Here is a 25,578-nt window from a genome sequence, read left to right as displayed (position 1 = left end):
ATGCAGGTGAGACGGCCAGAGGCATTCCACTTGTTTGTTTTTAGATTTATATAATTTTGTTGCAATTTATATTGACATATTTTCTGTTATTGTCAAAGAATGGATTGAAATTCCATTTATACTAGATAAGAATGCCTCTAAAGAAGATCAAAGCAACCCCAGTATCTAGAGATTCCCGAAACATTTATTTTGAGTACTGGTACCACTATTATATTTTTTGCTGTAAAAGACATGTGCAGTCATAGAAATTTCAACATTCTTGATATGCTTATTTATTCACTCTTCCTTATTTTCATTCCCAAATCCTATAATTTTGCTCATTGTTTTCTTGGAGGTCAATATGAGCTTTTAAGGTTACCCAATGGAAAACAAACTTGATTAGATGGTACAGCTGTTCAACATAAATTCATAGTGATGGTTGTAGCATAACTTCATAACGTTCTACAGTTAAATTTTGCACAGAGTACTTTAGTACCTAACTATTCCAAATGTGTAAAGATTAACATGGGTTCATGTGCTTGATTTTTTGCTATCAAGCCTTGTAGTTCACCCTTTTGGAAGGTCTCAAAAAATATGAAATAAAAATAACATTTTGTATTTTTAGACCCCATGAGATCACAACGTTTAGTTTAAGCCTCTACTTCTCAGTCAGAATCCATCCAAATTTCATGAAATTTTATTTCATAATTATATACTTAAGATAAGGAATCCACTCATATTGCTATTTGTTTGCTCTTTACAGAGTAGTAGCTGCACTTTATGTAAAACCCATCTCATTTTCACCAAATTTTGCTTGGTTGTAGAGAAAGTTATCCTAAATAGGTTTGAACGTTTAAAATTGGGGGTTCATGTGCTTGTTTTTAAACTATTAGCACTTTTGGTGGAGCAAATGTGCTTTCAAAGGCACAAAAACACATCAGGAGGCTTGTATCTATTTTAAGGAAAATTCTGCATCACTATCTCATTTAATCAAACTTGAGGTCACATTTGTTATACTTTGCAGAGTAGGTATAGTATTCTGAAGAGATAGAGGCGCTTAAAACGTTTGTCCATAGATTATTTTCAGCTAATAGCTTTGTAAAATAAGATATCAAGATTTGCTGTCAGAATACAGATGACTTTAAAAAATCAGCCGATACCTGTAGCTGATTACTCACCTGTTCGCTTATTGTGACGTCAACGCACATGGCGTAAAATATGCATAGATAGGGATGCGCACAAAACATAACTGGGGAACGCTCTTAAGACATGAATTTTGTTTCCCTTTTCAAGATGAACTATATACAAAGACTATTTTCCCCATCTAATTGGCTTGATCCATATTGCTTCATATATCGTGACAATTTTTTCTTAGAAATTGAATTATATTAATCGGCTTCAGCATACAATGATCTTGCCCACAGAGAGTTTCTTCTCTGAGACAATGTTTATACAGACAATTTTGACTGAGATGCAAATATTTGTGTGTGATGTTGAGTGTAGAGGAGGATGGTGGCAGCCTGTAGTGATATTCCTTGTGTTTGCAAGTGATTAACGTTCCTTCTGTCAGCTAGTAGCTTGATGGAGATGAATGTAAAGTGGGAAGAAGACAGGAGGGAGATAGAAATAGAAATGCAGACAGATTAAAGACACTCTCCCTTAAATTATCATATTTTGTATACCCAGCAGCATAATGAGTAGCATTTTTTGTTAGCTTCCCAACAAGTTATAAAGCAGGAAATCTTGACAGATTTTCATTCTTCCATACATTTTGCCAAGCAATAATCATTGTGATATCATATTTTATTTGGTGTATATAGTATACCATTGGATTTCTGTAAGCTTTTTAAGCAGGTTTCACAAATTTTGCAAAGGATTATGATATTTTTAATTTTGATGAAACAAAATTTGTTCATAAATTAATGTTCAATTTCACAGATTTTTTGGGGGGTATGACCTTTTCCCTTATTGTTTCCTTAAATCTCACCTAATGTAGTTTTAGGATATTAAATAAAAGGTTACACTTACAAGATGTAGATTCTTGTCATTTGTACCAACTACTTAGTATGCTTGCATTTCTTCCAGTCAATATCAGGAATGATCATTAGAAGATGTGCTTCTCCTCCATCTAAGGTTATGGAGGGAGGCTGTTTTCATTTGCAATTTGTAGATAGATCTCCCATAGCATAGATTGATGAAAATTGGGCTTGAAAAGGATCCATTTGAAGAACTCTCGGTTTAAATGGCAATTAATGAAAATGGACCTCTCTCAATGAAGAGAGCCAGTGATGCGCTAGCTGACGTTCAAGAAATGCTGAAAAGACAGCACAAGTGCAAACTCTTATAAAGGATTAAAAAGTCCCTTGAGAAAGTTTGCAGTCTATCAATTCTTGCGTTAAGTGAAATGACACTTTGAGAAGACCTTCCATCAATTTACTGTTCATTCAAGTATGAAGGATAGCTGAAAGATCATTTTATAATCGTAAATAATCTGATGCTTGTCTAGTTTGACTGGATTTGTAGATTATTATTGAAAAAGGGGGAAAAGTGATTAAAGATGTTGTTAATGACTGGAAATCTCTTCTGTACATCATATTCCAGTTCGGATATTATAAGCCTATTTTTGTAGGTTTAAAAGAATATATTTGCAAATCTGACTTTTTTTCTGTAAATTATTTTTTTCACACTATTTAACATGTTTTCATAAAAGCTATTAAAGTCATGTTTGAATAAGTAAAGTTTTGGTAAAAACTGAAAATAATGCAAACAATTTCTTGTTTTTATAGCTGGTGAGCAAAACTGAAAGAAGATTTTGTTTCTCAACAAGATGAATAATAAAGGCAAGGGAAAAATAAGGTTAACCTTTTATGAAATGGGCATAGCATGGATAGGCATAAAATCTCTGCTATGTAATTCATATGTAGGCCCTAAATTAAACGAGAGATCTGGGGCCCGTAACACAAAGCTTAAAGATCCAGACCGGACCCGAAAATGAAATTGATAAATTATATACCAATCGAAAGCTTATAAGCTACTAAATACAGCAAGGTATGCTTTATGCATTTTGCTTGTGAATATTCCAATTATCGGGCTTCGAACCCCGCTTAGAAAATAGGCTTTATTGTGCTTTTCACCTGTCTCGAGACCGTGACGTCACGTTGTGTAAGAAGCGTCGTGATTCCATAGGTTTGTACACAGAAAAACTGGGTGATTTTTTGCTTTCCAGATAACGCATTTCATTCTCTTCACTTCTATCACAGAGGGATATCACATATATTTTTACCCACAAGCTTGAATTTATGAAATCTACAGTTTTGAACTAGTTTTTGCAATATTTTATTTCCTGCTTATTTGGCGCAGATTTCAATTCTATCTGCATTTAGATTATGTATAACAACTTTTCCTGACATAGCAATTTAGGCCCAATAAGAGCCAAACAAAGAAATCACAAAAAAGGTAGTGAATAGTTGTAGGTTTACAACAATTTGAACAGTGAATAATTTTGAGTGCCATTTTCATCTGAAAACGAAAAAAAAATATGGAATCATAACATGGAAATGGAAGAAAATACCCAATGCTTTTGTACACAAACCTATGTAATCACAACCCTCCTGACACAACGTGACATCATCATTTCCAGGCGACGTGGGGGTGCTCAATCGAAGCGTACTTTGGAGGAGCAGTTTCTTTGATTTTTATTTAATATTTGTCAGAAATGGAAGGAGATATATGTAATATTTTTGGTATATTTGTATTGTATGAATCATTACCTTTATTTTGATATATGACTGTTTTTACACCGGTCAGGGTCTTTAACAATGATCGTAGAACATTTTTCTACGATTGATTGCATTTGCTACAATGTACAATCAATCGTAGAAATCAAGCATACGATTAATCACTAACCTTTGTGTTACGGGACCCTGGTCATCAATGACTCATAATACCAAATCCATACTATATTCTGCATGCCTTAGCAGAGGTCAATATGGTTATAATTTGCTCAGATTCCAAAAGTAGATTAGTATTAAATGGAAATCATAAGGGAATATCAATGATCTTGAATGTAAATCATATTCAAAGCAAATAATTTGAATATATTTAGTCAGTTCCAGATCATTTTTAAAATTTATTTTTTGCTGTCAATGCTTGACATATGCTTTAAAACTTGGGGAGGGGGGGATGAGCTTCTTAGTCGATCACGGGATCTTGAAATGTGCTTTATCCAGGTGCATCCATACTTTATGGATGCAGGCTATTTTATAGTGGAAAACACTTCATCCCTTGGTTTGTAATGCATAGTCACCATCTTTGTACCTTAAGAACTAATTTCACAATACTTAACAAGTGCGAGGAAACCTAGGTTCATACGCAAGTTCCTATCAGTTATACTGAGAGAGAGACCCGAGGGCTATAGTGATTTAGTGATCACAGTAAGGAAATCCCTAGCATTGAAAATCTAAAGGGAAAAACAAGTCTTGGATGTAGTAAAGAGAAAAATGCAGTAAAATATGGGTTCAGAAATGTCTTTTGTTAGCACAGCTCTTTTGCCTGGTACTAGAAACCTAATCCTGAACAAGCAAATCACTCATGGCACTATTCCCAGCCTTCCTTTCTGTGTGATTCTGGTTGGTTGGCGGTAGGCATCACACAGAATCTACAACTTCTACTTCATATCAAGAATGGGCTTGTCGTTCAAGACTTTATCTGTGTACTTCAGGTGACTAGAATTTAAAGGGGTGTTAGAAAGGTAGCAAAAAGGAGCATATTTAACCAGAATGTTCGGGGATGTGTGAGATTGGAATAAGAGAACATTTTTGAAGAAGCATGCTGTGGGATTGGGATTTCATTGATTCAATGTTGCAATCATAGTCTACATTTTACATTATTCATACCTACAACAAAAATTGAAACCATTTGGGACACGATAGTGATCATTGTTTTTTTTTTTCTCATTAAAGGCTGCAGTTTATATTCATATGAATTTGTTTCGCCCAATTTGTCCAGCTAACATCACCTTAAAATACGCGGTTTCCAACTGTGCGCACAGCTGATATGCGCGCATAGGGCGGGTGAACACGCAGAGCGAGCATAGGCGAAGAGTTGGGCAGACGCTTCCATTATAACAAAAAGGGGGTGTTTTGCCCTGTGTGAACAATACTGATTATGTACGGGACAATCCAGTGCATGGAGTGTCACTGTCACAGTACAGACACATTCTTTCACATTCCTCACATTCTTTCACACGCACTGTAACTTCGTAAGTGCTCCCGGCCCAGACTAGACGGGTACTCAAAACCCCTATTTGCCATTGGTACATTCTACTGACCGTTCAGCTGCACAGGTCACGGCACAAAAACAAAACTAATACGTGTGAAGGGGTGTGAATACTTCCAAATAAACGAAGTGCACGTTATTTAAATGCGATATTAATTCATACTGTTCGTTCTACAGATGTTATTTTTCATGTCTGTAATATTCAAATTAAAAAATGAAGAGAAAAAGTGACGTTTGCTAACCATTAAAATGACAGTTGTTTCCAGGCCACTGCCCTAGTTGCTCACACGCTATAAGTTTTGTGTGTAGTAATCGCGACTGCGGTTTCTTCCCGTTTTGGCTAATCTTCTAAGGGAACATCTGATTAGACGTGAAAAATGACGGGATGAACTTTTATCCAATCCAAATTACCCTTATATCAGAAAAAAACGACTCTTTATTTTGGCGGTGCTACCAAAGGTTCGTCTGCTTCCGTTTTCAAGTAACACTGAGATGAAAACCCCCTAAGTGAGAAAAACAAGCGAATTTCACACATATCGCGCACAAAAAGGGGGAAATAGAGCAAAATGTTACTTTAGAAATGTGAAAATTTACGAAATTTAGTTATTTCAAAATTAATTAAAAAATATATTATGGGGATGAGAAAATGTTGGGGATTTTAGATCTGGTTCTGCCAAAGCGATTTTCATACATGATATTATGTTATCACAATAGTAAGCGACTAATTCACGATTTTTCCCATAGGCGTAACGTTATGATAATTGTGAGTTTGGGCGGCACTGATGGGTGATCGCTTAACTGAACCATGAAATTCATATGTTTATTCAGAACAAAGAAGTACTGTAGCACAAAGTAAATACTAGTAGGTAATTTCAGACCTTTAAAGGGGAATGAATCCCTTGGAACAAGCAGGCTTGTGTGAAAACAGAAAAATCAAAGAATAAGAACAAAGAAAGTTGGAAGAAAAATCGGAAAAAATAATGAGAAAGTTATGAGCATTTGAATATTGCAATCACTAATGCCATGGAGATCCTCCCATTGGCAATGCGACAAGGATGTGTGATGTCACATGTGAACAACTCCCTTTGATGGACTATAAAATACCCCCAAAATGTCTCTTTTTGCTTTTTCTTATGGTGATACAAACTCTTTATCCATGTTGTATTCTTAAAAATTCTGTTTTACATGCCATCCTTTAGAAAGAACACATTATCTACTGATAGATGTGATAAAAGAGGCAGTTTGAGTGAAATATGTACTAAAGTAATGGAGAAAGTTGTTCACAAGTGACATCACACATCTCTGTCGCATTGCCACAGTGAGGATCTCCATAGCATTAATGATCGCAATATTCAAATGCTCATAACTTTCTCATTATTTTCCGATATTTCACAAACTTTCGTTGATCTGTTTCTTTGATTTTTCTGTTTTCACACAAGCTATCTTGTTCCAAAGGTTTCATTCTCCTTTAATATCAAATCCACCCAAGAAAAAAAAATCAAACAAGCATAACGCTGAACATTCCGTCAAATTCGAATGTGAAATAAGGAAGTTATATCATTTTTAAACTCGCTTATTTTTCACTAAACAGTTATATGCACTACTCAGTGATATTCAAATGAGAGAATTGATGATGACCGTCATTCACATTTTTTTTTTAATGCTTGAATTATACAATATTTCAATTTTTACAGGTTTGACAATAAGGACCATCTTGACTGAACTACAAGAGATTAAACAATGGCAATTCCACATGTTCGTGGAGGAATAAGATGAAAATATTTTATATTTCATAAGAAAACAGCCGTTTTATTAATTTCATTCAAACCACCTATATGTAGCTGGTACAAAAAATGTTAAATTGGCTGTTTTCGACTCGCTGTACGGCCGCCATAGAGCAAATGTGACTGAGGTATTATGATTTAGTCATCATAACCTCATTGGAAGGTCATAGGTTCAATCCTCAGCCTGGCAATTGTATCTCTTTAAACAAGGAATATTCATTTCACATTATGGACAATGTTCAGAGTCATTCTAGTTTGTTAATTATTGTACCTAATTAGGAGAAATTAGTCATATTTCAAAAATGTTTTTTTTTCTTTGTTTTTTTCTGCAGAGTGGAGCAAGGATAAACATTTCCGATGGATCATGTCCTGAGAGAATAGTCACAATAACAGGCTCTACGGTAGCAATAAACTCGGCATTTGAGCTTATCACTAAAAAGTTTGATGAGGTAAGAATAACATACATGTATAAGTACTTTAATGTTTATGTATTGAAAACAATTAAGCATGTTTTTAATTTCCTTGAATAGAAAATGATAGAGGGTATATCACGTACACAACTAGTATACAAATATACCGGGTTTGAGAAAGTATAGTGGAAATATTTTTATCCAAGGTTGGTTCGGCAATTACTATTTTTCACGAGGTGCATGAGCGCGGGGAAAAAATAGTAACATTGCCGGATCAACAGAAGATAAAATATTTCCACTACACTTTCGAAAGAAACGCCCGGTATATTTGTTTTATATCCCTTCTATATTAAAGTTTGAACGAAAAATATTGGTAATCTAGTCTTAATTGGCCCAACTCCATGATCTGGACAAAATATAGATCAACTAAGCTCTAATTTAAGCATAATTGGCTTATCATTCTAAGCTAGTCGGTTCCTGAATAGACTGTGCACAGCTATTATACCGTCAGCTCCCAAGCATCACTCAAGGTGGTTTGGTGTTGCGCGGTGCGGCGGCTGTACTAGTGAGTTTGATCTCCACTTGACAGTTGTAAAGGTTGTAAACTAACCCTGCTGAACTAAAATCAAGCAGCCTCGAATCATTTGATGATCGAATGATGGCCATCATTAATTTTGTTTTCAACCTACAGATTCATTATAAACAAGCAAGACGCGATTTCACATTGACATTTAGTTATCAGAGAGTTTGTGATTCAGCTAGCATTGCATTTTTACCTGTGTTGATTGCGCTGCACTCAGCGGACCCCTGATAAAGCGTCTGTGTCGTTGCATCACTATACTTGCCTGGTGGAGGCAGTCTGTCGTGCGCTGTGCCCGAGTAATTGCTTGGTTTTAAGTCGGATGTAAAATAGTAAAAAAAAATCTATTCTACTCTGACATCACAAACTATTTTCATCTCCGATGAATGTCATTTTTCTGGTGAAATTATGATTAGTCACATGAAGGGCTCTCGACCAATCAAATAGCAACAAATTTTCAGTAAGGTATATAATAATTGTTATATTATTATACACATTGACATTACAAAGTTTTTTCTGTATCTATGGCAATACCTCCACAAATAAAGAAGCCATTGCTTATCTCCATCTTTTCTTCACTTTTTTCAATTTGGTTATTTACCAAGTACCCCAATCACCCAATATTCTGTTTTCATCAATTGGTATGCTAATTAGAAGACATTGATCTATTAATGTATTTTTTTTATGAATGGAAGATGACCAGGCCTATTTCAATTCATTTTAATCAGGTTAAATGGGAAGGGGAAAGAAGACAATAAGTAGTGTCCACCAAGCTCATGCATTAAACAAGTAAATAATACAGCAATCAATAAACATACGCTGTAAAGTGCATTATCAGCGGTTGTGCAGCATTAATAAATCAATGAGAATATACAAGGAGGACTAGCATTGATTTATTAGCTAGACTGAGGTGAGGCATTTCTATTCTAGTAAGCCTATATTTATCTCTATCCCTTGTTTACTTTAACTCTTTGTATTAATACCTTGCCATGGTGTGACATGAATATGTACTTTTCATAGTTAATTAATAGTCCTGTAAGCTTGTCACATTTAACACTGTTTTCTTATAAAAGCTATGTGCTTTTGCATCTTCTGTTTTATTTGCCTTAAGAAATCGACTAATTTCTCACTCAATTTAGACTCTGATTGTGAGATGTGTTTCTACCTTCAGGAGTTGGTACCGTTTTTTTCTCCCTTTGCTCTGGAATATTATAACCTGTTTTCACCTGAGACATCAATTGTGCATTTTGAGATATATCATTGGACCTCATTTCAAACTTGGCTCTTTTCCTGTGTCTTTATAATATACCAAGTGGGTTCAATGTAGTCTTATACTCAAGTCAAGTCCCTGTTTACCCCATCTGTAATTTGGAGCTAAGATAAGGTTTGCTGAAGGGTAGTGCATTATACAAGGGCAGGCCAGCATCTATATACATGACTGTGGTTTTGGATCAATACATACTCTTAGCAGAGATCTCCTTGATGGAGAGGAAGGGAGATGAAATTGCTGGTTGGAGGCAGAAGACAGATTGACAAAATTGGCAGAATGTTGGAGGGGATTGGTGAGGAAATGGGAAGATGTATCGGCGGAGTGCTCACACAGATGCAATTACTTAGGGAGAGCAAGTAAAGGCATAGATCGCAAGCATTTTATTTCTTTCTTTTTTTACAGTGCTGAAGTAAACTTTAATCTTGGAACTGACCTTATTGAGTAGTATGATCAAGAAAGTTCTTGGCTGGGTTGACATGTAACTTCAAACCAGCTGACATGATAAAGAACACCTATGTTTCCTTGAAAGAAAGGGTAAACAGTAGCATTGGTTGCTCTGAAAAAGTACATAAGATTGTTGTTCAATGGTAGTATTAAGCGAACATCTCTTTTGGGGTTTAGTAGTTCATTGCTCTATGATATATTATTTTTTCATTTGCTTTGAAATTTTTATTAGTAATTTATAAGGCCTAAAATTATATAGGCTTCAATTTAACACAAAAATATATAATTAATATGAAAGGAATTTTCTATCGCAGGATTATTTCTTGGCTTGAGATAGTTAGAAATGTTGCTATGATGAAGCTGATGGAATAATGTGCTGGAATTTCATGTCACATCCCTTTTCTATTAGAAGCTTACTGCTACGTTGTATTTTAAATAACAAATACAATCAGTTTTGTTTTAAGAATAATGGATGTTTTGTTTTGCTTTTTTCAATTGTCTCATTAAAAATATCTATGCAAGGTTTTATAATTTTGTAATATTTAGTAACTCCCATTATGTTTACATACAAGTAGAAAATATACATTCAAAATAGAGAAGCAATAATAAAAATGAAAGCATACTTGTATAGCATTGAATAAAATTGTAGATTTGATAAGGAGGTTATTTGTACTCTATATCCTCATCTGTCCTCCCCTCACCTAACCTATGAATTGCATAGATTGTTTCAAATAAAATGAAGTGTGTTACACAGCCAACCCCTCATTCTACATGCACATCACTAATCTACTTCGTCCAATTTTCCAAATGTCATGCTCGGGATTTATCGCTGCAGTGCAATAAGTGGTCGGTGAAAACTGATCCTAAAGAAACAGGGATGTGCATACTGTGGTCCGCTTGCATGAAGCAGAAAATTTCCTTTCTAGAATAGGGAAAGGAAATTTTACTTGTTCTGTGTATTACTATTAATTGACAAGCTTTGTTCAGTAGTTAATGCTACCTTGGAGTTCTGTACATTTCTTTCTGAAACCACCTGATTTCACAGACTTGTGAATATACATACTGATCAGTGTGTCTCTATGGAAGTAGTGCTTTTGGTTATTCAATGAAATGTTTTTGTTCAACTTAGCTCGAAAATAAATCCATTATAATTGAACCTGGTGTCGAAATTTATATGTATTCAGTGAAATTTGTCTGCTTGCCAAACATCGTAAAATTTACTACATCTTCAGAATTATAAATACTATCATGACTAATTTGGTATCAAATGAAAGAGGGTATTTATATAAGCTCTTTCACTTGATTGGGATGCCGTTAGGATCAAAGTATATTTCAGGTGGAATTGTCTTTGAAGAAAAAAAGTAATATTTGTGCCAAATGTATTATATTGTTATAATTGTATATTTTCAAACATCGTTTCATAGAAATACATAAATGTCAAATCTATGATTTATTTATATTACATTTTCTATCATATGTCACCACTGATCAAAAAAGTGTAATCTGAAATGTTAGTGCTGAGAAGTAACTAGCACAAATATGAAATGTTTTTGTCAAGTTTTTATTTTTAATTTGTCTAAAATATGAAGATTTGGGGGGGAAATGACACCTAAATATTTCTCAGCTCCTTGTGACAAAGCAATGTGATGAAGGGGCACGACATACTCATTTGTTTGATATCAAATTCGTCATGATAGCACAAATGTACATATGCAATTGGTGTGATGCATTTACAAATAACTCATTATGCAAGGTATATTGTACTTTTACAGTATCTGTGCTATTGTACTATGGTCACATTATGGCCAAATAGTACTGTGTCTTTTTCTTTTAAGACAGACCAAGTAATGAGACTTGATGCCTTAGTAAAGGTCACTAGTGCATTGACTTTATTTGGACCAGTGTCCTTGTTGATTGCCCTTCAATAGATCACCATAACACTTATTTATAAAATCATTGACTTTTAAGTTGATGTGAGTTATCCTCAAGAATTAAATATGAATAAGTGTCCAGGGTAATTATCATATTAATATGCATTGCAAGGGAAATCTGTCTGGATCACTGATATGAGACAAAGAAGAGAGATGGTCTTTATAGAAGGGTCTTTTGCATATTTAAGGAGATGGAGAAGGGTGATGGGGTGGACTGATATACTTAAGTCTGGTTTACTCTATTTTAAGAATTTGTTTACTTGAAGAATAGCTGTCAGGAAAACTGTCATATTTTGCTCTCAGATTTTAAATGAAACCGTTAATGATTCTGTTTATCATTTTATTTTGATGCAGGACCTTTCAAATTCAGTGTTAACATCCGGTACCCCCAAGCCCCCTGTTTCATTACGTCTTATTGTACCTACAAGTCAGTGTGGTTCCCTCATAGGAAAGGGTGGCGCAAAAATCAAAGATATCAGAGAGGTAAGACCAACACACTAACACTGTCATTTATTGCATAATAAAATTCTGCTATTTGATTAGAGTCATTGGCAAAGGAACTTGCAGAACTTTCAGAGATTCTATTTGAGGTAGCTTTCACATTTAGGAGCTTAAATAGAATCTGTGAAATCAAAATGCAAAATAGATATCAATTTTGGCATGCCTGAATATATTGTCTTACATTATGCTTTGTTATGATTTATTTAGAAGATATATATTCTAGCAATGTAATAATCCCTCATTGAAAAATGAAAATTAACCATTTTCCAATATGTGACCTGCCACCCCAAAACCAACAATAAGTTGACCAAAATGAATATTGAGATTTTTATTGAGCTTGAAAATCTACTTCCTAAGCTTTAAAATTTTATGTAATATGTTAAAATTGACCAACAATAACCATTACAAGTACTTGATTGAATGCAGAGGAAATTCAGCAAGAGCTTAAAAAATAAGGAGAAAACAAGGTTTAAAGTTTGGGGTTCACTCAAGCATGAGATGTGCATACTGTGTAATCTCAGTAAAACTTCCAAGCAGTCTTAAAAAGTAGTGTCCAAGAAACTCTTGTATCTTTTATTTTATTCAACTTCACGACTTCAAATTTTCACAGTATGAAGAAGAATTGCTCTTTCAGATAGGCTATTTTTTAATTTTTGGATTTTGGAGACTAAACTACTATTATGGCTATTTACAGAGAACCTTACCTGGCGAGTTATTGGTGGTTTTAGGGCGGTAGGTCACATATGCATTTAGACAAATATCTTGACACATTATTATAATTGCTAACTTAAAGACCAGGGCATCATATTGCAGCCCTAAACTTTCCTACAGGTAACAAATAAATTATCACCAGAATTAGACCTGCCAACTCTCCCTATTGAATAGGGTCCCAATTGAATAGAGGATTACTTATTTCTGGTGAAAGAGAGAGGGCCACTTAAATCACTGTCCTAATTTTTGTGAAAATCTGTCTACTGATATCCATGAAACCCTCTAGAAGCCTTTGCCTCTTCCCATTTGCCCCACTTTTGTTTCAGAGTTGGTAGGTATGCATTACCAGTGAATATCTCAAAGTTAAACTTGTATCGTCCCTATATATTTTTCAGACGACTAGTGCATCAATCACAGTGGCTAGTGAGATGCTACCCAGCTCAACAGAAAGAGCAGTCACAATCTCAGGAACTCCAGAAGCAATAACCAAAGCCATAGACCAAGTTTGCTGCGTCATGCTTGAGGTAACTATACTAAGACTTCACAACCTTGGTTTCGTAACATTTTTTCTTTCATTTAAGATAAATAAGCACTTTTTTACATAGAATAGTAGCCTGTGGTACAATTTATGCATGCATAAATGAAAACATGCATATTATGAAAGTGAATTTGTACTTGTTATATATTAAATCATAATTATACCTTGCCTCAATCATATAGGCAAACAACTTCTGTAATCACTTGGAATATTATTGTATATTTATTCCATCATGAAATGATTGCTTAATTTTCATTATAAGAGGATATTTTGAAAATTTACTTTACTTCAGTAACTCGATGCGTCTATTTGATTTGCTAGTTATTGTCTAATAACACACTCTATGTGCTACATAAGTTAAGTTTATCATTATAATGAAGACATGTTATGGTCTTGTGGTTATGTCTCTGGACCATGGATCATAAGCTCAACACTAACGTCCTTTGGCAAGACATTAATCTTTATTTGCCACACTTGACCCCCAGGTGAGGTAAATGGGGTCAATGTTATCCCTTGAAATGCTGAAAAGTGCCTTATTGACAGCTATATTGTTTGCTAAGGTAGGGTAATGATATGAAGCATTTAAAAACATTTGCATTAAAGTGTTGTACTGTTAGGGTAACTTGCATAAATGTTGCATATTGTTAATTTTGTTAAATGACAATGAAGACATTGATGTAAATTGTATGTATTTTGTTACAGTCACCTCCTAAAGGAGCTACCATTCCATACCGTCCAAAGGCTGCTACAGCACCCATCATATTTGCTGGAGGCTCAGTAAGTATGCCTGAACAACAACTACACGTGAGTGTATAGTAAACATAAATCATATGACTTCAAATTTAAATCATAATAAATAAATTGAAAATTCAAATTAAATTGATATTTTTTTAAGAGCATGAACTATGTTTTATAAAATTGTCTCCAGTTGTAGGATATCAGGCTTGGCAGCATTGAAATTCCTTTTTTTTTTAATGATGAAAAGACAGGAAAATCCATGATTTTTTCAACCATGCTCTGCAATCAGTACAAAATATTACTCGTTTCTATTCTGACTTTCTTATGTATGTATATCTTCATGTCAAAGTTATGTATGGATTTCTATGTCAAAGTGAATATCACATTGTCACATGTTTACTATACCATACCAATTGTTTAATATAGTTTAAAATTTAAAAATAATTTGCAGTAAAACCATTGGCTACTTAGTTTTGCAAGTAGCAACTTCATTTTATAAAGTATATACATCCAATCCCTAAAGTGGAATCTCCATTTAAAATGATTGTTCTCTGTTTTCTAATTCATATGAAAAGTTGTGAAGCTCTCATCATGGCTTTACATGTTTATGAAGTGACATTCAAAAGGAGAAAGATGTGTGTCAGGCATACAAAATTGTTAATGATTTTATGTTATTGCCTATGTATCAACTGGACAAAATATTTCATTGTTATTCCTTCTTTCTTGAATCTATTTGACAGCAACAACAGGCATATGCTGTCCATGGAAACTACGCTCTTGCCCAACCAGATGTAAGTATCAAACAGAACACTTCTTTCTTTTTGTACACTCCCATGGTAAACCTCCCTCTTCCTCAATTCCTTTGGATAGTTAGAACTAATTTAAATTCAACTTTGTCAAGAATAAGGTGACTAGGTTTCATTCAAAATTTGAGAGAAAATATAGAAGGAAGAAAATCAGTATTTTTTATATGATAAGGATAGGAAGGTTCTATCCTCTGATCCTTCTTAGAGTTTGACATTCATTATATTAGGAAGTGGCAATTTCTTCTTTAATCATCAGGCTAGGTTGCCTTTATTATTCTGCATATATACCTGGTTATCTAAACTCTATTGCTAACTGGTGATAGCAAAGGCTTTTCAGAAATCCACTAAGTGTTTATACTGTAGAATTTATGATAAGATTGTCAAGATCTATATTTTTGCCATTTTGAACCCCTCATTTCAAACCTACTCTATAGATTTCTTCCTGTAACCCCACACATCATGTGTAGAAAGCATATATCATTGAAGAAGTAGATTTTGGTTAATATTGTGAACTTCAGAAAATATAAATGAATTGGAACATTACTAGTCTCATTTAGCGTGAAACCATACATATTATGAGCCTGGTGTAGTATTTGAAAGGAAAGAAACTTTTGTATGTAACCCCCTCTCTTCACCCCTGGTGATCTTGGTTTTCTCTCGTGGTCTACTTTCAGTTAACCAAGCTCCACCACCAACTTGCCCTGCACCACCAGCAAACCCCCTACGCAATCCCTGGACAGACCCCATTTTCTCCTGCAGGTATGTTCCATCTCATTATCATCATATCTTCATCATCAGCATCGTCATCATCATCGTCATCATCAACAACATTATCATCATCACCGCCACCATCATCATCATCATCATTGTTATCATCACCAACACCATCACCATTTTCACTACCATCATCATAATCATTGTCGTTGTCATCTTCGCCATCATCACTACATGCCTCATAGTTTTTATCATTACAATCATCACAACCATCTTTTCTTACCAGCATCTAACCACCACCCTAACTATCACCATTCCCCCTCAACCTCTGTCATATCTTCTGTTAATTTTTTTTAATAGTACATCAACATAAAAGAATTTGCTCTGCTAGTTTAAGGTAATTATGGCAGACATTTTACCAAAATATTTCATATCTTTTTCTTAATATGTTCATTGATATGTGTGGTTCTATTTAGTTTTGCCTGAATTTAGAGTGTTGGTTTTTCTCAATTTCTGCAAGATGTTGTAAATTATGGGAAAATCGTGAATATTGGACGGGTTCATTCTTTAATGTTCCATTTATTCTCCTGAAATCAGTGGCAGTGCCACAAGCATGCCTGGCCCTTGGTGATGACTAATTCAGATATCTTTCATGAGTTTTGGATCCATTGATCTATGATGTGAGGCTAATGTAATCATGTAAGCAGAGTCTGAGTTTAAAGAATCATAAAGGAAATATCATTTTACTTGGACAGAAAATATTCAGACTCAAAATACAGAATGAGACCAAATTGCTACATTTATTCAATCTGACTTGAGGGAATGAGGTTGTCAATTGGACCTGTTTTCAAGCTCTAATGTATAGGTTTCATTGATGAATGTGAAGATATTAAGTGATCTGAGTTCATGATGAGTAGTACTTCCAAGAAGTATTTGGTGTTATATGTTAGTTTGAATCTACACTCTGTAGTCACTCAGGGGGCTGCAAGGGACAGTGTACTGCAGCAAACTCGGCCATCATTGGTGTTCATTTGAAATGGTTCTCATTTTGTTAATGCTAAGCTGAGTCAACATCAGTTTACCAGCAAAATGCTCGGATATGTTCAGAGAGTAGAATCGTCACCCAAGTCAGTTTGAAATATTGGAGAATCATGAACATCAGAGTTTAAGAAAAAGATTAGAATGTAATAATCTCTCAGAAATTATAAAGAAGAAACATCTGCAACGTGTTTTATGAAAGCATCCAATGTATTGTGGTTTTTCTTGATGAAAATCCAAGCAATATCTTTGTAGATACATATTTGCCTTCTATTTTAAATATTTGATATATCTTTTGCCTTTCTATCAACTCTCTTTTCATTTAATTTGTCTTGTTTTGATCAGCAGACTGAAACCATTGTCATTTAATGTAAATTGTTTTATTAGTATTAATGTAACATACTGTTTGTTTGTCCTACCTCTGTCCTTCCCCTCCATCCCCATCTCCTTGCCTAAGACTCTGAATCTATTTTATGTATTCTACCACTTCCCCAGCAAACCCATACTCATATCCCCTTGAACACTACATAAAAGTGTCCCAGGATTGTATATAGGTTGTCAAGGGTTGCAATTATTCATTTGGAAGTGTATATAGTCGAGTTAGATCAAATGTGAGTGATTTATATTGCCTATCAAACTAGTTTCTTGTCAGTAATTGTGAAGTGTCTTTATCTAAAACTTTTCAGTTTTGTGGAAAGTAGTTTCCTACCTATTAAATTGTCACCCTTTATTTCTTGTGATTTCATGTTTACTCTTTTTCTTCATCCAGGGAAGTATAAAAGTTGCTGACTTTCTTCTTCACTTTTTATTTTGTCCCACACTGTTTTTATCTGTAAGTCAATATATTCACAGGAAGCACACTGTACAAGGAAAAATGAAAGATGTTCGTATAAAACGGGGAAAAATTAGAATAGACCTGTATCTTCATTTCATTACATTGAATACATGTTTGTTTAATTATTTTAACCATTCATTATTGTATCCCCTTCTCTACTGACAGCATTGACACAGTTTGCAGCCCAAACAGCTGCCCCACCTCCACAGGTACAGGGACAAGCCACAACACAAGAAATCACCATTCCAAACCATGTAAGTATTTAATGGAGTCTGTTACACAGATATGTACATTCATACACAACTCTAGAAATCATTTGGCAAGTCAAAATTGCATTATGCTGATTTGTTGAAAATCAGCTTACATTTGAATTTAAAGTTGTTTGGTATTACAATCTTTTCTAAAAACGGACCCTCTGGAGCCGATCAAAATCTAGGAAAGCTGTCAGATCTGACAACTTATCAGACAAAATGCTGATGAAACGCTTCCCAAAACTTATTTATTGTCCATTGCAGTAAGGGAGGGAGGGGTAAGAGCTTTATTAATGAGCACTCGATGTGTTCAGACTCACTTTTTGAAATATCATTTTGTTATTTTCCAACAATGATAAAGACATGATATACACATTTGTCAAGTGATTTGACAGAACATTGATATTAAGAAGTAAACATAAACTGTAGACGTCAATTCTCATTGTATCTGGCCGATACTCTGCAATATCAACTATTGATTGCAGTACCCATATGTGTTGTGAGGGGAACTTCCGGTGCCAACAGCTTATTGTCATTTCTCGGCGTTGAGAGCTCACAAACTCTTTAAAAATCCTCCCAGTTGTTGAACTGTCAACTGTTAAAATTGATCTATGATTGTGCAAACAATTTTAAAAATTCTCTAGAAACTATGAAATTCACAATTTCACAATTGGCTGAGCTAGCTAGCTGTAAACAGTGGCATTTATCAGCTGCTATGGTGACTGTTATGAGTAGTGCATGTCCCAACAAAATTATCCTGAATGTTGATATTGATAAAATGATGGGAAATATTAAGAGTATCAGCTATATATGATAAGGATAATTCAAGCCATATCAAAAGGAATATCTTACAGTAATCAGTATGATGTCCAGTGGAAGATATGTTGTTTTATGCTTCTCTTAAACTTCAATAGCCATCAATCATTAGCCACTTTTATCTGCAAGGGATAATAATCTGACCATCATTATTTGTTCTTGTTTTATGTTTAGCTGATTGGATGTGTCATTGGAAGAGGAGGAACAAAGATTCAAGAAATCAGGTAAGATATGTTAATTGGTAATACTTAATCAACCTTGTTTTGCTCAACTGAACCAAATTTTTAAAATTTTCGCTTCACTTAGTAAACTACTTGTGCCATGGTAATTTGAGACAAATTATTTCAGGAAAGCCCCTATGAATAGGGGGTTGGATACATATTTGATGATATTGTCCTTTCCCCATCGGTTTAATGTGAAATTCTACCTTAATCAAAAGAGCTCATGCAGAGTCAAGTCTAATAGGATTTGACATTTTTTTAATTTTCAATAAAGAGAGAAAAAAAATCTTGTCTGAGAAGTGAAGCATTGACATATTATATAAGAGTATATCAAGTGTTTATATTAATTTCATGAAATGAACACATTTATATACCTTTGAACTTTAGGTTTTGATGACAGAAGAAAACATAACATTATTTTTTAATCTCGGGCACATTCTTTAGTAGGTGATCAATATCAGCCGTATGTTTTAAAGCATTGTATTTAAATATAGAAGGTAAATCATTTTAAGGTATGGAAGAATGATATTAAATCATTCTGTCGGGGCACTGAAGTGTGTTTGTAAATTTGATTTTCTTCACACTACTGCAAAGGTAGGATCATAAACATCAGAGATGTAATGCTTTTATTGATCACAATGTGGATGGTTCTTTAGGCTTGTGACATACAGTTATTGATATTTGCTCAATATACTTTTAAATATTATTTTGATGAAGAAGCATTCCGATGTTTCTTGACACTAATTTCTATATTTGTATTTGATTGTTAGGCAAATGTCAGGAGCTAACATCAAGATTGCAAACTCACAAGAAGGGAGTACAGACAGATCGGTTACCATCACAGGGTCACCAGAATCCGTTGCTGTAGCACAATGTCTCATCAATACAAGGTGAGTATGACATGACAGGACATTAAGAACAGTTGGTACTGGGTTGCAAGGTATACCTTCTTATAAGCAAAGGATGTTCTCAAAGTAATGTTTGACATTAAATAGTATTTTCTGTTTTGCTGTAAAATATCAATATCTATGTTTGCCTTCTTTATCTCATTTACAGGGGATGGATACTTTTTAAGCAACAGAATTTGACATTTATATTTTTCAATTTTAATTCCTATTAAAAGATGGTTGTTTGACATATCTGGAAAATATTTTTCAGTTGATATTTTTCAGATGACAACTAAAAGACAAATATTGATCATGCCTGAAAAACACTGAAGAACATCTCTTTTCAATATTTGTGTTATAAACCTTGCAACCCTGTACTCTGACTCTGCCTAAGGTATGTAATAGGTCTCACTCATGTTTGCATGCTAGAAACAGTGATTTATATATATTCTATTGATGTACATATGATTCTTCTTCTGATAATAAGATAGATCTTTGATGATTGGCACATTAATGCCAATCTTTGCATTGCCATGCTATGAATTTAGTTATTTGTTGTCCCAGTCAGAGTTGCTTGCATAGATATCTATATGTTTGTTCCAGTTAGCCATGTTTCTCCACAAGTCAAATCATGTTTATTTCCACCATCCATTCAATACTGCCCTCTTTATTATCAATCACATTGTTACTGTCCGTCCTCCAACCTTTATTTCTCTCTTCAAATCTCTCTTTAGAAAATTGTTGAAAAGATTGTTTAGACAACATTTGTTGTTCTTCGACTGTCCAAATTAATCCTCTTTTTCTAGCGCTGATACCACATATTCCCAGCACATACACACAAATGAAGTAAATGTCTTTATTACCACTTGAAAACATGTCATTGTTCCTCCACAAGTGGTTTCTTTTTGTTAGTCCTTTTGTTTTCCTGATTCCTGCCCATCCCGAAGGCTGCTTTCCCCTCATCTCTTCCTCCCTCATCTTGTTATGTTTTTCTCCCATTGCCTTGCCCTCACAGCCTCGAGCTAGCAAAGGGGCTGACCTTCGACCCATCGACCTTTGCTACCAGTGTGACCTCATCCTCGTCCTCCAAAACGTCTCCGTCTCTCGTATCCTCACCTCTGACCTCTGCCACCCTGTCCGCTAACCCCCTCACCCTCCTTCCTTCCACCATGAACAACAACGGCACAGCAGTCGGCACGGTAACCACTTCGGCACCCACCCATCTCACCATCCCTCTCAACAATCTTCTTAAGACGGTGCCGATGCTCAACCTAGAGGCAGCAGGTCAGCTTGCTAAATCCACCTACGCCACCAAGATACGTGCATCTGCAGCCAACTCTTCCAAGAAGTTCACCCCGTACTGAGTTTCATCTCTTTCAAGTCTTTTACCTGGATAAAGGGAAAGTATTTGTACACATCTACAGCATTTGTGCTAACTTGAGATATAGCTTATATGATGCCATTACCAGTATTCAGACAGTGTTCTCCATGAGCTGAGAAGCTTATTTGGGTAATTCAGTGATATGTTTGAACATGTAAATTCTCATTAAATAGACTAGTTTTACTTCTATTTATTCATGTTAATGCAATTTACGGACATCATATTCCAGTTATTATGTCTATAGGATGACAGTGAGTTTACTACTTCTTAACTATTCAACTTATACTGAGGTATAAATGGTCAGAACCACCAAATAATGAGTCAATATGTTTTTTTTTAGGAATGAAAGCTTGGTTAAGTTTTTTTAGTGTAGCATGTCTCCTTAAATTATGATTTTTTTAATTATATAATCTGAATGCACACTAATAGTTGTAAGCTACATGTGCAACCCATTTTCCTGAATGTGATCACATGAAATTACATTTTTATTACATTAATGAAAACCAACCTGAATATAAGCAAATATCAAACAATATTCTGATCATGTGTCTCATTATAGTAGTGAAATATAATAAAAAAAGAAAACATCATGATAGCTAATTTTCCCATTTAAAAACTTGTTTTTTTTTCTACTAAAGTTGGCTCATTATTTGAGGGTGTAAGAAACTTTGGTAACTGATATTTATTACTTGTTCATGTTTTTAGACGAAAAGAGGCTGTATACTCTCTCTCTCTCTCTTCTCTTTTCTCTTTTAGCACTTTTAGATCAGATTTTTAGGAAAAGTACATATTCTTTTTCTTGCCTAAACAAGCTTGCTAAAAATTACCTTCATAAAAATGTAAATTTTACGACCCTCCTCATTGAGTAGTTTACGTAGGAGTTGATGCCCTAAGGGTTGCAAAGAAGACAGTATATTTACTCTGCCAATACATGTATTCATGTTAAATTTTATGTAGTTTTATGTTTAAAATACCACATTGATGTGATGGCTATTTCGTATGAATGTAGGGGGAAAAAATAATTTTGCTATACATACAGTGATAAATTTTTTCTTTTTAATGTGTGTTACTTGTTTGCTGTACATTAGAATACGTATGTATTTGACATGCAAATTGTGAATAATTGTTTATTCTTACTTGATATGTCATTGTATATTTCCTATGTAATGATGAAGACTTTCATGAAAGCTATGTATTCAATATCTTATTCACATGGTTATTTTTTTTTCTTCATGAATCATGTACAGCAATATCAAGAGAATGCAGAGATTTTTTGATTTTTTTCAAGCATATTTTAAAAGTTTCTGACAATTATCAAAGGAAGGGGGATGTCTCATCAGAGACTAGAAAGATTTTTTTTTCTAGAATGAATTCATTACCCAAATTGGTTAGCACAAATACTGATAACGAGAATTAGTTAATTTCCTCTTCATTACCCCTGCAGAATTTTATTATTAATGTCATATCACTGTAAGAGATATTTAATAGTTCAGAGTGTATATTAGTTGGCTGTGACTTTATTAAACAAAGATTAGATTGGGTTTTAATGTGTATTGATAAAGAGAATTGCCAATTGGATCTGTATAGCCCCATTTTTGTGCTATTTGGTAGTGTACTTTTGTTTTTAAGGTTGCAGTAGATAAACGTATTGGGGTTATAAATAGATTATAGGCCTACACATTTATTATATGAAAACATGAGGGGGATGCCCCTCTGTTTCATCCTTTTTTAGGTTAAGAAGATAACTCAATAAATTAATTATCATCAACAATCTGCCAAGATTAAAAAGATGAATTACACCACTTTCAGCATTTCAAATAAATTTCTTTTCATAAAGGTATGAAAATGAATTTGAATACCAGGAGTATGAAATTAATAGGTCAATGAACTTTACTATTTCTCTAAATCTACTGAAATGTAATCTATCCATCTTTTCTCAGTTTTATTATTTGGCTAAATTTATTCACAATATTGTTCCCAAATTTTCTTTTTTTTATTATATCCATTAATTTTTTTTAAATGTAAAAAGAATTTCTAAGATATTAATTCAATATTTGGAATGAAATAAATAAGTTAACTTTATCATATGGAACCGAGTTGATAAAAAAGGTGGGGAAATTTTTTTGAAGAATAGTATAAATTTGAATTGCATTCAACCATGCCATGCAAAAGTAGTCTTATTTGAAGTTTTTAAAGAGAGAATCTACCTCTGAATTCTTGCCATGTTGTTTTGAAAATCTTCCTGACTTTGACAATTCAAATTTTAAAAATGTAACAGTTTCATCCCACCAGAGTCAAATGTCTTCTTACAAGGCAAATTGTTCTCCACAGAGAAAAAAAGACATGTGATGCCATAAACTTTGTTTGAAGATTCTTATTACAATGTACCCACTTTAACATAATCAGCAATGCACAAAACAAACATCAGTTATGTAGAAAATAATGTATAAATATTTTTGTTTAATTGATTTAATGCCAAAATTGTGAATGCCAAATAGTAAATTTGATTAAAAATTATTGTTAATGTAGATCAAAAATTAACCATGCATAACGATTGGTAGAGTAAATTTTAAGGCCCAACCTATTTTTCAATTTCTGCACTGTCAATACAGGGGTGATGAATAGAATACTATCATGCTAAGTTATTGTAAAATGTAAATCACGAATTCATTGAATAGCAACATTGGGTCAGTTTATAGTTATATAGCCTGCCATAGCATCAACCTCAGATGTGTCCATAGGTTTGAAAGACAGGATGGTTGTGTGATTTAGTTTGAGGGTAAGGAGTAGACATCAATTGTTCTAAAAGATGATGAAAAAACAATCATACCCGTCCATTAAGTAAGCCCAGCGAGAACTGTCACTTTCTGTTATGTCTTATCTCATGACTTTGACTGGAGTATGTCTGCAATTCATCAAATATTACATGCTGCATGGCCACTCCTTCCCATTCTTGCTTCAACCTATAGGTCCAAGTTTAAGGACTTCCCAGTAAAGTAGTATTTACCCTAAGAAGGTGATGTTTTTTGTGTATTGAATTTTAAATGTATTTAAAAAAAAACTCATAACATGGTATCTATTTTCAAATACCCAGTGCATTGTAAGAAAGTTCTATTTTGTTACAATATCACACCTGCAGTTGGTGATGTATATCATAACTAAGTAACTTTGTTTTGAAGTAAATGTTTTAATCAATATATACAAAATCTAGTCTTTGGTGATTAAAGTGAACACTTAACTTCATTTATTGCTTCAAATTCAAATGGACTTAATTTATCACATATTGCTCATGTGCACTCACTACTTGGTGCATTTGCTAGAGCAGTGTGTTCTGTAAGAGAACTTGCAGTATGGTCCATAGAAATAAAGAATTCTTCTTAATCTTCCATTTTGTACATAGACTTAAGGAGGCTATACAGAGTTCATAATGATAATGCTTGTGTACAGGTTATGTCAGTGTATGTTGTGCATATGTTTGTAGTGGAGCTGTAAATTCAGTTGATATCCATGCTTTGTTGATGGTGTTACAGCATCACATATTGATGTCTCATTTATTATTGTCTTCCTTGAACTCACATTCATGGTTTATGACTGTTGCTGATTTTCTTTTAACAAGACAAAATGATCTAATTGAAGATTCATTATTCTAGTATGATTATAGTTGGATTAGAAAAAGCAGATAGTTAATGCTCTTTTCACATCTGAGAAAAACACTCATCTGTATCTTCTTCCTGTCTTCACAATTTCTTCTCTTTTCCTTGTATGTCCTATCCAGGACTTAGTGAATCATAATACTCCATCCTCTCTCCTGCACTCTCTATTTCATTATTGCTCTTGCCCACTCTATTCACCGGCTCTCATTTGAATTTGTGAATTCTTTATGTATAAAGCTATATTTAAGTCAGTTTGGACAGAGCTATAAAATTGACATTCTACGTACATATGTGTTTTATATGTTTTGGTAAATAGTATACTACACCTTATATTAGTGTTCATTGTCGATAAATGAGTAGCAAATCAACTGAGAAAATGAGAGGGAAATTCAATTTTATATGAATATCAATATTTAATGAAAGGAAATGATACTCAAGTCATCCTTATTTTCATTTGAAATGTTCTTGGCATTTTCCCACTGTATGATACTATTAAATATGACTAAACTCTTTAAAGATAGCTGTGCTCAATCAAAAATAAGAAAGGGAGCTTTGTTTAACTAGGGAGATATATTTTGCAAGCTGCACCAAATTTGTATAACTTTAGCATAAAATTTGGAGTTCAGATGTTTGGCAGGTGATATTTTCCAGCATTATGTACTTGTATATATTGTGTTGACAAAAAATGCTAGTGGCACTCTAGATGTGTATAATATTAAGATTGCAACATTATATTGTTTATATCTTCACACCCATAATTTGCTATTTATTTTCTACTACTGGATGAAATTATATTTGATACGGTCCAATAAA

The 25,578-nt window shown here is 33.9% G+C and overlaps 1 protein-coding gene across 1 annotated transcript; it reads left to right on the top strand.

Moving 5' to 3' along the window:
* Positions 1 to 25,298, top strand: LOC129255411 (poly(rC)-binding protein 3-like). Its single transcript, XM_064096051.1, has 11 exons — positions 1 to 6; positions 7,373 to 7,489; positions 12,030 to 12,158; positions 13,283 to 13,411; positions 14,128 to 14,202; positions 14,904 to 14,954; positions 15,644 to 15,728; positions 17,722 to 17,810; positions 18,798 to 18,847; positions 19,615 to 19,734; positions 20,747 to 25,298. The coding sequence occupies exons 1-11, from the start codon at positions 1 to 3 to the stop codon at positions 21,093 to 21,095; spliced, it is 1,200 nt and encodes a 399-aa protein (XP_063952121.1). The 3' UTR covers positions 21,096 to 25,298.
* Positions 25,299 to 25,578: the final 280 nt, after the last annotated feature.

This window comes from Lytechinus pictus, chromosome 3, assembly GCF_037042905.1.
Source record: "Lytechinus pictus isolate F3 Inbred chromosome 3, Lp3.0, whole genome shotgun sequence".
NCBI lineage: Eukaryota > Metazoa > Echinodermata > Echinoidea > Temnopleuroida > Toxopneustidae > Lytechinus > Lytechinus pictus.
This window is presented reverse-complemented; position numbering and strand designations above follow the sequence as displayed.

Coding starts and splice junctions, on each gene's coding strand:
- LOC129255411 (XM_064096051.1), top strand. Junction 12,159..13,282: donor AAATCAAAGATATCAGAGAG/GTAAGACCAACA, acceptor TATATTTTTCAG/ACGACTAGTGCATCAATCAC. Junction 13,412..14,127: donor TTTGCTGCGTCATGCTTGAG/GTAACTATACTA, acceptor ATTTTGTTACAG/TCACCTCCTAAAGGAGCTAC.